This window comes from Poecilia formosa, unplaced genomic scaffold, assembly GCF_000485575.1.
Source record: "Poecilia formosa unplaced genomic scaffold, Poecilia_formosa-5.1.2 Scaffold115, whole genome shotgun sequence".
In the NCBI taxonomy this organism is placed as follows: Eukaryota; Metazoa; Chordata; class Actinopteri; order Cyprinodontiformes; family Poeciliidae; genus Poecilia; species Poecilia formosa.
Window position 1 is genome coordinate 1,426,135 of NW_006800054.1, and position 13,062 is coordinate 1,439,196.

The 13,062-nt window shown below is 39.2% G+C and overlaps 1 protein-coding gene across 3 annotated transcripts in view; it reads left to right on the forward strand.

Annotated features, from left to right (window-relative positions):
- The window catches only part of axin1 (axin 1), a 29,491-nt gene extending 18,414 nt beyond the window's left edge, over positions 1–11,077 (forward strand). For 2 of the 3 annotated variants that reach the window (XM_016675530.1, XM_007560486.2), the window contains 8 exons: positions 707–803; positions 1,882–2,019; positions 4,801–5,303; positions 5,393–5,557; positions 5,709–5,957; positions 6,126–6,233; positions 7,873–8,022; positions 8,342–11,077. In XM_016675530.1, the coding sequence (XP_016531016.1) occupies positions 707–803; positions 1,882–2,019; positions 4,801–5,303; positions 5,393–5,557; positions 5,709–5,957; positions 6,126–6,233; positions 7,873–8,022; positions 8,342–8,468 (1,537 nt within the window). In that variant the 3' untranslated portion in view covers positions 8,469–11,077. The remainder of the gene's footprint in view (positions 1–706; positions 804–1,881; positions 2,020–4,800; positions 5,304–5,392; positions 5,558–5,708; positions 5,958–6,125; positions 6,234–7,872; positions 8,023–8,341) is intronic. The other variant, XM_016675531.1, reaches the window with a different exon arrangement.
- Positions 11,078–13,062: the final 1,985 nt, after the last annotated feature.

Genomic DNA, 13,062 nt, shown 5'->3' on the forward strand with positions numbered 1-13,062 from the left:
AACACAGTTCTACCAGTTCCTATATCATGGCAGGCTTAAGCACTGTCTGACTCAGCAGTTTGAACAATAAAATAGTTTCCTGGACTGAACTCAGAATGTACAGCGAAATTAGTACAGTTACATGTTTAGTTGGCTGGACAGACTTGTCTAACATAAAGTATTAATTAAATGTTTCTTTTCCGTAACTTTCACTTGCAAGCTACAGCCCTAACTTTATCTGGCATCAATTAAAAAAACCAAAAAAAAAACCTTTGATTTCAGTGTCTGATTATGAGTCACCGTGTTGCTAAAATGAAGATGTGAAAAATCCTTTAGGTGCAGTGTGACTCCGTGGAATTGAGCTGGAGCCTTCAAAGTGTGCACAGCTGGCACCCCCCAAAAAAATGTTTGAAGCAAAATGGATTAAAAGCTCCGATCAGCTAATTGGTCCTAAGCATTCAGCACAGGAGACGGTGAAAACCGCGCTGACGGTTGCTGCAAACTCATACATGTAAAACATGCTGCTGTGATCTGCCTGACCACTTGTGATGCAGAACGAACGGCCATAATGCTGCAATAATCCCGCTCATGCTGCACAGGATAACAAAGGCACTTTTGGGTGTTTGTTTCAGAAGGAAAGTGCTGTGTGAAGCGTTCGGCTTCAAAGCTGCCTCTGTTGTTTATTCATGAGGATGATTTATGAAAATATCTTTGTTGTTCATTCCAGAAATGGTGTTCCGCCGTACCGATACCGCAAACAGCATCGCCGGGAGATGCACGAGAGTGCCAAAGCAAATGGGCGAGTGCCACTACCTCATTTTCCAGTGAGTTATTCATGGGATATTTCCCTTCCACCTCGCTCTCCGCCTCTACACCTCTCTCTTTGTAACTGTCTGTCTCTGCTTATTTCTCCTCTGCTCTGCCATTGGAAATGTGCATATTTTAGTTCAGCTGTGTTACAGCGCCTGTGATGGAGTATAAGAATAGCTGATGGTGAAAGAGAAGGCTGTCTAAATGCAGCTTGATGCCTTCCTAAGCTGTGCGCGCCGAAGCCTAGCAGACATGTAACCTCCCCTGTGACAGCCCGATGCCTCCCTCTGCAGCTTTATGCTGTCGCTTGGTAGGAAAGCCCTGGCCCTAATTAGGCCTGGGAGTAAAGAGTCCAATTAAAAAGCCACACATGGCACCCTACTGTCCTAAGTGTGAATTTACTATGCAGTGGGACGCAGGATGCTCACATCACCTTGCTTAAACAAATATATCTCATTTTCATTGTCCTTTTGTAATGAAAGATGGTCTATAAACCCATGTTAACAGCTGTCAAAAGAAGAAATCATTTTAAGAGATCACGGTGGATATAAAGCCTACATAACCAGTTAATATGTCAGGTTTATTTTGACATATGAGGCCAAGGAAGGTCATTTCCAAACTTTTCCCAGCTTTGTTATAAAACAAAAAAATTAAATGACAAACTGCTGCACTAATCTGATTGAATAAATGCACACAGTATTAAACTAATACTTTGCTCAAAACACTTGATTAATATCTGAAATTCAATTTTCTTTGACAATATTTGGCCACTTTTGAAATGTAAACTGTAACAAAAAAAAGAAGATTACATTTGTACAACAAGAACCGAAAAGCAAAGCGGAGAAATCTGATCCGTCTTAGTAATATTTAAAGGTGGTAAAGTCTCGTTGCAGATTCATTCATATTAAAATTTACAGTCCCCCTTGGAAGTGACACTTTCAGTTCTGCCCCTTTCGTTGTTTCCTGCTTCTTTTCTTCAGCCTGACCTCTGACGGGATGTCAGCCCGTACTAAACCTGTTCTTAACGGACACACAAGGTGGTGGGAAGACATTCCGCAGTGTGTGCTCACGGCCTGACGTTTCTTCCTCCAGCGCACAAACCGGATTCCAAAGGACATACACGTGGAGCCGGAGAGGTTCGCTGCAGAGCTGATCAAGAGGCTGGAGGGCGTCCTGCGGGAGAGGGAGGCTGAGGAGAAACTGGAGGAGCGGCTGAAAAGAGTGCGACTAGTATGGTCATCTCACTTTCTGTTTCTGAACGCATAAGCAGGCTCACTGCAGTGACCTTTCTCTCTAGAGCTGCACAATTTCAGGAACATATTTAATTCCGATAAATCCGCTGACAATTGCAATAACATTAGTCATTATGACTAATTCTCATTTTCGTTCTTTGTCGCTGCACAATGCCCCCACCGCTCTATGATGTCTAGCATTTCTGCCATTAAAGAAATGAAGGATGATACACTCCGTTCAACTTAAATATACTATAGCTCTGCAGAAAAATGAATGCGTAGGACATGAAATATCATATTCTACCAAATACTTCATCCAAACAGTCCATTATGATTGGGATATTTTCCATATATTGTGCAGTTATAATTCACAATCAAGTAATTAAAATTCTCTTCATTTTGTTGAATATTTGACCATTTTTTTTTAAATCATGAAAATAGCTGAATACAAACCTAAAAATATTCCACTAATATAGTATTAACCAAATAATACAATGAAATCTACTTCGAATGTTGACAGAGAGCAGACAGGAAAATCTCTGTGTTCAAGCAGTCAAGAGTGACAAAAGATTTGCATCATGATAGTGAGAATATCGATATCAAACAGTATACTTTTGCACTTTTCTTACTTTATTATTGTAAGTACATAATTTGATAAGCCCACTATAGAGAAAAGAAAATGATTAGAAGGCGAGTGAAGCCTGTTTCTGGGCCAGCCAGAGATGTGTGTGTGTGTGTGTGTGTGTGTGTGTGTGTGCGCGTGTGTATGCGTATACAGCCAACAGTCTTCTAATGTTCACAAACAAAGGAGACGTAAATCCGTCTGGCCTTAATGAAATAAACGAGGCCGTTCGTTGGAGTGAAGATATGAATCATGTGGAGGATTCTGTCCTTGGCCTTATCAATCTGGCTCCCTGGATGAATCGGACGGAGCACCTGCACACTCGGCCACTTGTAAGCCCTGGAACAGTGAGCCAGGCCCGTTTGATGCCACTTGGAATGCCGATGAAAAGGTTGCCGATACCGGAACTGATATTTCTCTCTACATGCGCTGCCAAGTATTAATTCTCTAGGTGGGTAATTTATGTGGAGGCCTATGAAAGGAAAAGCTGTGGGTTTGTTTTATTGAAACCAGGAGCTAAAGATGAAATGATTCATATTGTGGCTACCTAGAGTTGGGAAAAAAGAAGCTTTGGTTCTAGTTCTTTGGCAATTAAAATAACTCTTAACCAATTCGCTGTTACATAAGAAAGTATCTAGATCCCTCCTTCAAATTTTTATTGAATGGAGATTTATTACGTAAGTTCCTGTAAAAGGGAAATAGATTAGTGACATTCAATTGGTTAAATACTTTATGTCCATCTAAGCTTCTGCAGAAAAACAGATGAGCTGAAGATTAATACCGGAAATCTCTGGCATTTTTAAAATAATAGAATAATCCCAACGTTTGACAACAGCTTGCATAATGGAAGAGAGCTGATGGAGCTCTTTACAACATCTCTCCTAGCTATTCTGAAGTTTTGGGTCTTCTCTCCAGCTTACCCAGTTTAGTTTCAATGCCTGATAAATATAGAAATAGAGCCGATTTAGTGATATTTTTGTGGATATGAATAAATATTTAGGTTCATTATTCTGCATAGAGACTTTTTAATGACCCAGTTATAGAGGCTGCCATTTTTTCCTTAAATGTCCTGCTTATTCCAAGACAGGATCTGATAGTAGGGATCCTCCACCCTACCAAACAACGGGCATGCGGAAACTCATTCTTAGTTTCTCTAACTGCAATTTGACGAATTTGACATGTTTATGTTATTGCTACCAAACCAGAAATATATTTTTTCTGCATGTGTCAGAAATTATCAGCCGGTATGTAAACAGCTTAGATAGTTGGTATGGAGACTTGGTGAGCCTAAATGCCGCTCTTTACTGTAGAACCAGTGAAAATTTTGGATATTTTTTAACCTTCCTTACCTTCTTCCTCACTGCACATGGTAGCAAAATAAACTCGAACCCTTTTCCAGATTTGCAACGAATCCAGTTGTTGTAATCTTTTTTTTTTTAAACTGTTCTTATTGTATCTGTATCTTAGTAATTTCCAAAACTGACATAGCTCCTATAAGTTGGCCGCATAGCAAAAATAAAACATCCGTGGAGTTTGCCTTCTGTTCTAGCTACATTCCTGGGATTTAAATTATTGTAGGGAATCCATTTCCATATGCATGACCTTATTAAATCCAAATATTCAACATAGTAATCAGAGGTCCTTTTAACTTTCAGAATAAAACTGGACCCTTTTCCAAACGTCTCAGAATTTCTCCCCATCTCCTGTTTTATTTAGTTAGATTTTTTTTTAATTCATGCACATCCTCTTTTCCTTTTTCACCATCTTCTCTGCCCCTATTATAAATGCCTGTAGCACCCCACCCAGTAAATCCCCCCTGAGCAGATTCTGTCAGAGCACAGTTTTGTCTCAGTCAGTCAGAGCTGAAGCTGAGTCGGCTGCAGTTGTCATGACACAGAGGGAGCACAGAAGTGCTGTGTGCATACTGATAGACGGTGCTCATGGTTTGTCTCCCCACATCTGCAGTCAGAGGAAAAAATAATAAATTTATTAGTGGTACGGGCAAAACCTGCCACCTACAGGTTGAAATAGGAACAACACGTACAGTTGGGGTAAGTGGAATATCAGAAATCTATTTATAAAGTGATATTTATATTTGTTTGTAGATGTTTTTTTTATTTTGACCAATTTATTTATATTATTATTTTTTAATTAAAGGAGGAAGAAGGAGATGAAGAGTCCTCGCCCTCATCATTACCCAGTCAAAGATTCCCACCTAGTGCGTATTCACTGAATTACAACCCCTGCTATGCTGACATCACATACAGCAGCCCTTTTGTCCAAGACGCTCACGAGGAAAACCCAGAGAGTATCCTGGACGACCACGTCCAGCGGGTCATGAAGACGCCCGTCTGCGAGTCTCCGGGAACCGGGCGCCACTCCCCCAAGTCGCGCTCTCCAGATGGTTTCTCGGGGGTGAGAGGGGTGGCGCAGTCAGGTCAGGGGAAGCATTCAGCCAGACACGGTGTGAAAGGAGAGACGAGCCATGCGTACCACCACAAATACGTGCCTCACAGTCACACGACTGCGGTGGACCCCGAAGGGGCCACGCGAACACACGGCAACCCCGCCTGGAACCTGGAGACGAGCTATTACGGCTCAAAATCTCGAAGCTATGCAGACGGCATGACGTCTAACCCCGTGGAGCACATAGGCCACAGGTGTGTTGCGACTTCAATCGTTTTATTCCTTACTCACACCTACAGGATCCTTGTTTTCTACTCATCGGTTCCATTTTTCTGTTACGCAGCAGCAAAACTGGCCCACAGTGTAAAAGGGCGTTCAAGAGAGGCGAAGAGGCGAGAGCTTATGATGCGCCACGGCCTGTGGAGGAAGTGGAGAAAAAACAAAAGATCCTGTTGTGGCTGATGGAGGGACAGAAAGAAATGGCTCAACAAAAAAGAAGCCCGTATGGGTCAGTGATTTCTTACTTTAAGCCAGAAATCACATTGTATTGGTTTAAAAGTGACAAATGTCTCATAGTAAGAAAGCTCTGTTTTTCCTCTCAACATGTCCAATTTAAATTCAGTATGAGTGCTTTAACCACTCATATTCTTCACGTTCAGGAGTGTCAGTGGATCCAAGAAGACTGCGAACCACGAGGGATCTCGCCTCGGCTCCTCAGACAGATCAGGGTCCATGCATCCATGCCTCGGCGGCCAAGGACGCAGCAGCGTGCAGCCGTTTCACCCATTCATCCAGGACCCTACCATGCCTCCTAACCCGGCTCCCAGCCCCCTCATCCAACTGGAGGAAGTTTGTCGACGGCTTGAAGAGGAAAAGCTGAAGTCTGGATCTCTGCAGCCTAAGCAGAGGTAACCAGAAAGGAAAAAAAATCATATTCCCGCAGTTATCAGTGCAGTTAGTCAATATAGTCTCAGAACAGAAAACAGACACTACTGCTGGCTTTTTCCAGACAGTTTTGCTTTTGTTTGCTTGTTTCGGCTGCTGTGTGTCTAAATCGGGGTTGTTCGGTCCTCCAGGTATGTGATGGAGGTGATCCAAAGGGGTCGCGCAGCAGTCAGGCCTGCACCGGTCCCTCTGCTCAACGTGGTGCCCGCCGTTTCAGACAGCGAGCTCTCCGAGCCCGAGTATGTCCGATGGTTCCTCGTAGTTCACGTCCGATACACCGCCCCAAACCTTAACCCTGTTTATCACTTGCTTTGACAGTTTCAGGTGTTCAGTGGATAATTACACACATTCAGGCACCCAAACAACTTATGGTTAGAAAACAACAGAGCAGAAGAGACTTTCTTACATATTTGACCAGACTTTGAGCCTCAAGGAACGGCTACAAAAAGGGTTTACAGAGGAAATGTTTGTTGTTCATGTTTGAGCAAAATCAAAGAGGCTAGATAGAGTATTACGGATGCATACCAAATCAGTTTGTGATGTTTTCTGGAAAACATGTTTTTGTCTGATGCCCATCTAAGAGTGGTACAAAGTGGAAAGTGTTAGACTAAGATGAAATGCAGAGTACTTGGCAGATCCAGAGGGTTGAAGCCTTCACGTCAGAGCTGCAAGAACAGAAAACCTCTCAGGTTTTAACAACATAACCTTAAGCAGGATATTAGGAAGATAAAGGGTGTGATTTAGCTGATCGTTGTTTTCAGATTAGCGGCTGTCTGTTCAAATGTTTAGAAAGAAAGGACAGACGTGCTCTTCAGGGAGGTATAAACCATCTCACCCTGTCTATCATGTCAGCATAGAGCCCTGATCCCTGATAGAGGTTGATTTGTGTTGGTGATACTGATTAGTTGGCATCTCTGGCCTTGCCACTTGCATGTTGCCATCTGTGGATGAACAGAAGACAGATGGATTCACTGTGGTGCGACGTACAAACACCAACACGTTGGCCTCATGCTTCATTAGGTTCATCATCAGATTCACTAATAAACCTCTTCAAACATGATTTTTCTGCCTAAAGTCAATAACAGACTTTGCATTTAGCATGACTAAATGTTATAAATGTTATTTCAGCTTCTTATCCTTTTGACAGCTGCCACTGTAGCAGTACTATAATTAATCTGGTTTTTGTCTCATATTCTGTGTTTATGTATCTGTGTCATTGCAAGCAGCACCGTGGATGGATACTGTGCTGTCTTCTGCTTTACGTGTGTTTATTCTGCTCTTTGCTTTCTTTCTTGTGTCACTTTCACTAGAGAGGAACTCCGTCGCATCACAGTCGTCTTCATGCATTTTTTTTTCCCAATCCGTCTTTCATTGTTCCCATTAGCATCTCAGCTAAGGTCCATTTACTTTATCCTTATGAGGTGAACGAGTAGAAGGTGAACGGAAAAAGTTTTAACTTCAATCCACCTGGCTAATGTCTGCTCCCTGCATAGCAAAATGGACAAACTTCTCCTTCTCAACTCTAAAAGGCCCACCTGAATGGGCTCTACAGATCCTGGGCCCACAGGACATGTAGCTCTTATGGGAAAAAAACAAACAAAAAAAAAACAATTTATCTCCAGATTTTCCTCTTTTAAACCCATGTTTTGTCCTTTTGCTCTCAAAAGAGCACAGACTTGTTCTCAGGAAAAAAACCCTCTATGTGTTATGTAGTCATGACAATTTTTGGTTTCTTCAACTGCCATTTGTGTGGTATGAAGTTGCAGAGTTGTTTTCTATATATTTTGCTTGTATACTTTTAAGCTCCTACCTTTGGAAATGTGTTGGAGAGAAAGAAAGCTTCGTGTGTTTTGTATTTTCTTTGTTTTACATTTTCAGACATAGAGCCACTAAAAAGCAACCATGTGAGAATATTACTGTGGCCTACTACTTTTGCGAGGAGTTGATACCGTACAGGACGTCTGTCAGAGGGAGGGTTGTCACATTGGGGCAGTTCAAAGAACTTCTTACAAAGAAAGGAAACTACAGGTGGGATTTAAACAATGTCGGATGCATCTCTGAGTAAAATAGCATCTTTTATTGATTTCAAATGGCCAATTATTTTAAAAATTTGTCAACAAAAGAAGTTTTTTTTTGTATAAAGCATGTTTTAATCAGAGACAAACTAATGAAATTCAGTCCTTTTCAAGGCTGTTTATGTTATGTTATGTTAGCTCGTCTTAAGCATGAGATTCTACCCAATGATTCCTTTGAATTGGGTTCAGCCTTTGTAACTATTAAAGAACCTCAACATTTCATTTTGTTAAAAAATACATCAATGCTATTTTTTTTGTTTCGTTTTCTTTAGATATTATTTCAAGAAGGTGAGCGATGAGTTTGACTGTGGGGTGGTGTTCGAAGAGATACGCGAGGACGACGCCGTCTTGCCCATCTTCGAGGAAAAGATCATCGGGAAAGTTGAAAAGGTTGACTGATGTGAACGCCGAAGGGGAAAGGAGGCAAAGTAGAAGTGGAGAGCAGGAGCCGAAGGTGAAAAGGGAAGTGAGAAACAGAGATCAGAGGAAAGTGAGACAGCAGGGATGGATAAGAGGTGCTGAAGAGAAGACCTCATTCACATTTTTTTGGAGTTCGATGTAGCATTGTAAAGTTTTCTAGACAGATGAAGAACAAAAGCTCTCCTGAAGCTGCATATTTTTGATAAAGATATATCAGAGGAAGCCTTTCCTAAAGTAGAAGCACTTCCAATTTTTTAAATGTCCAGATGCCAGATATGTACAGTTTGTGTTAAAGGGGTAATAACTTTTTTTTATTACTATTATTATTGTATTTCATCTATTTAAAATGAAATGGCTGAGTTTTATGAAAATGATTCTCGGGGTTAATGGTGATAGAAAATCATTTTCAAAGCCGATGTTTTTTTTTTTTTGACTTGAATGTTTGTGATCTTCTAAGTGCTTTTATATGTTATCAGAACTTTATTTTGACAGGCTGCTTGTTTATCCACATGTTGTGAACACGTTTTCTCAGTTGAGGTTTTCTTAATCTTACAGACAAACTCCTCAGAATCTTTTGGCACAGTTTGGAAGGTTTAATGTCATTTAATATATTTAACAAACGTTGAGAGTAATTTCATATGAAATTAAGCTATTTATTACAAGAGTATCAGAACTGACGCAGTTGTGTAAAATATTTCTGATGTTCCTGGTTTGGTGTACGCTGACTGGCAATGTAGCTAACACAATTTTTAGAAGACTAGATTTATTTATTTTGTTTTGCCCAATAGCAGCTAAAACTAACAAAAGAAATGTGATGCAATCATTTCTAAAAAAAAAAAAGAAAAGAAAAATTGGAATCCAAATGTGAATCTATGCAAAATTATCACAAAACGTATTTTCCCCTTTGCATATATCTTCTAATTTTTCCCTTTTGGTCACTTTCCTTCAGATCATCAAAGACATTTTTATATCAAGCACAACCACAGTATAGTAGAGACAAAATGCTTTCAAATTATTTAAGTAAGAAACAAAAGCTCTCCAAACCGATAGAGTAATTACCCTCCAAACATTATAATTGGTTGAGTGACTCTTGACAGCAACAACTACCATCAGTCTTTTAACTAGCAGTGATTCTTTTAAATATTTTTTTTGTTTGAATCTTTGAATATGTAGTTACTATTGAATGATATTTTATGCTTAATCGTTTTGATGCTAATGCTATCTGTAAAACTAAAAAAGGAGCTGTTTTACTGGTAGGTAATAAGAAGAAAATCCCTGAAACTTTTGTTGTCGTTTTTCTTTCTTTTATTTATTTTTTGGCATTTGATTTGTAGTCAGTAATTGTCATTATGTTTCTTTTCCAAGATTTCTTAAGGAACGAACTCCATCATACATATGTTGTTGCAGTATTTCTTGTAGTGCAACTTTAAACCTTGAATAACTCTATAGTCTGTAAATCAATGAAAATGCAGGCTGATTCCTAACCGGAAGCCTTCTCTGTGTGCCTGGCAGGAGCATTATGATCTATATGTGATAAACACATTTTGCACCAAAGAAAAAAAAAAGAAGATATCCTTCGGAATGACCCATTTAAACGTCGTTTTACAGCAGCGCTTTATATCCCAGTCGCTGCTTTTTTGTAGTAGAAAACACACTGAAGACCGAACCTGTTTTTACGATTGAGATTTTCTTATGAATATCAGCAAAAGACTGAAGAAATACTTGATGAAGCTTGCAGAGTTACCGTTTTCCTTCCACTCGATGAGTAAAACGTCTCCTGTCATTTTACGTAGCCTGCCATCTTGGCCGTGTAAAGACAATGCTGAGGATATTTTCTGCACTGAAATGGCACAAAAAACTAATACTAATGGCTCGGTGTCAGCTAAGTTTGCAAAGACAAAATGGGGATTCAAGGCCACCACATTTGTTTTTTTTTTTTTTAATTTCTCAACATTGCACTGGAATCCATAGTGAGAAATGAGCCATTTTAAAGATGTGGATTCTTATAGAAAGAAAGAACACTGGTAGACCATGAATGCAGAGTGCTGTATGTGTTTTATTGGAACACGGCATGTCACACTTTTTCTTTGCTTTTAAAGATGCTGCTTTTTAGATTAATAACTTAAATCAATTTAATATATTTGTTGTTTATTAGTTCTATTAATTACCAGCTTGTTAATTTATGTGGCTTCAACATCCTCTGTTTTGCTGGCGAGTTATTTTTCATCACTTTGGAACAAAGAATCTTTTCTGTTCTGTACGAGCTCCTCTCCTTATTAAATCAATGTAATGTATACACTGAATTACAGAGTGCCTTTATTGCTATGCTAATGATGTCTGCAGCCCAACGTGACACAATTTCCTTCTCCTTTGTAGAGATTTTTTTTTCATGTGCATCCACTTTTTTTCTATCTATTTATGTAAATGTAAATATGTAGAATTTAAGCTGTCGGCAGTAAGCAGCTCAGCCTTCACATTTACAGTCTTGGACCTGTTTTTTTTTTTTTTTCTTGTTTTATTTTGTTCACTAATTAGCACGGTGACCATTTTAAGGTACCAGAATAATAAATTCATGCAATAAACCACTATTTCAGCTTTGTGTGATTTGTCAGACTTCACCTTTAAATGGGACGCGAGCCAGCAGTCAGTGGAAGTCATGAAATGCCGCTAAAAACATATAGGAAAAGGTTTTTAAAAAGGTTAAGTTCTCTGGTGTTTTCTATAGCAAAGTCTCAAAATTTTACATTTTCAAGATTTTGATATTTTCTGTTAAAATATTTTGAAAAATAGGCCTTTATAATGAAAAGGGAATACTGGAGTACTGTCTTGGTAAGACAGAAGCAATAATGGAGTGATTATAGTAATCAGTGTTATTACCACTTATCAATTATTACCTTTTAATTACTAAACAGTAGTTTGTCATAGACATACTATCATAATTATATAAATTGTGCAAAATATATTAAGCAATTATGCTGTACTGGGATAATTTTTCATATAAAATGACTACATTGTAACAATATTTATGCATATGTAACACGTAACAGTTTGAATATGTCAAGCTTTATTTGCTTTCACCATTGAGGTACATTTAGTAGTTTTCTAAGGGACTCTTTCTGTTGACCTGTTGCTGCCACATTCTGTCGCGTTTACGCAGCAGCGTTTGTGCTGTGAAGCTCAGCAAATCCGCAGTGCTTTACTACAGACTGCAGATGGCGCTGTAATTCTCTAATTTCATCTGTGACGGTACATGTGATTGCCTGAATCAACACACAGCAAACCATTAACGGAAACAGTTTGAAGAAACATGCCCCATTACGCATAAATGACATTCAGGTGGATCAGTGTTCTAACAGACTGTAAGCAGAAAATGGTTTTCCCTATTGGGAAATAAAAAAAAAAGAACAGATTTCTAATGCAAAATTGTTTTGAAACGACTCACCATTTGTGTCAGGAATAAATAATGTGTGTCAGGAATAAATAAATATTTACTCAGAACATCTCTTCCTTATATTAGCTGCTTAACTCTTGATAACCACAAGAAAACAGACACAATTGTTAAGGCAAGCTCCAATAAAACTATCTTCATACACGTCCCAATTTTACAAAGCAGCACCAAGCTGCACAGTTTTTATTGTTTCTTTTCACATCTCAGCATGGCTCCATCCTGCAACCTGTTGTTTGTTTGTGCCACTCTAGACTGAATCACCGAGAAACCTGATGACCTCCTGCCTCTTGACACTATTTGTTTCTCTCGCCTCTTCCTCTGAGCTCTACTGATATATACTGCTCAAAAAAAATAAAGGGAACATTTCACTTTAATTTTGTGTGTGGCTCCAAATCCAGGCCTCCATTGGTTAATAAATTTGATTTCCATTGATGATTTTTGTGTGATTTTGTTGTCAGCACATTCAACTTTGTACAGAACAAAGTATTCAATGAGAATATTTCATTCATTCAGATCTAGGATGTGTTATTTGAGTGTTCCCTTTATTTTTTGAGCAGTGTAATTTGAGTCAACATAAGGAAACAATGAACCAAACTGAGGCAAAAACAAAATGACACAGCTGCAATTCTAATTGGAGTTAGACTAAGAGTGAAAGTTGTCTTAGAAATGCCTGCTCTACAACGCACTGGAAGGTTATTATTGATTTTTTTGGGGGGGTTTTGTCTAATAAAGTCAGATAATTACTGCTGAATTGAGGCTTAGACACTTTAAATCCGCTGCATTTAAACATAGAGTGATTCATATCAATGAGAGAGGTTGGAACTGAACAAAAATACACAAACACTTTTCTGCCTCCTCCTTCCTGAATTACTGTAATGCTGTCTGACACAATATCTTTATTTTTCCCAAACTGGAAGACAAGCTGAGCTAGGAACTGTTGACAAAATTCAGCATTATTATGCCCCAAAGCAATTTTCAAGATAAATAACAGTAGAGTTTCCAGGGCAACCAAACAGCCAGTGGAGATGCTGCCAAGGACATCGGTGACGTAGGTATGGATTTTCTAGAATTACCTCTAACCTTCTGGCAGGGCTAATCTCTTCACTTTTGGCAAATTTGACTTTA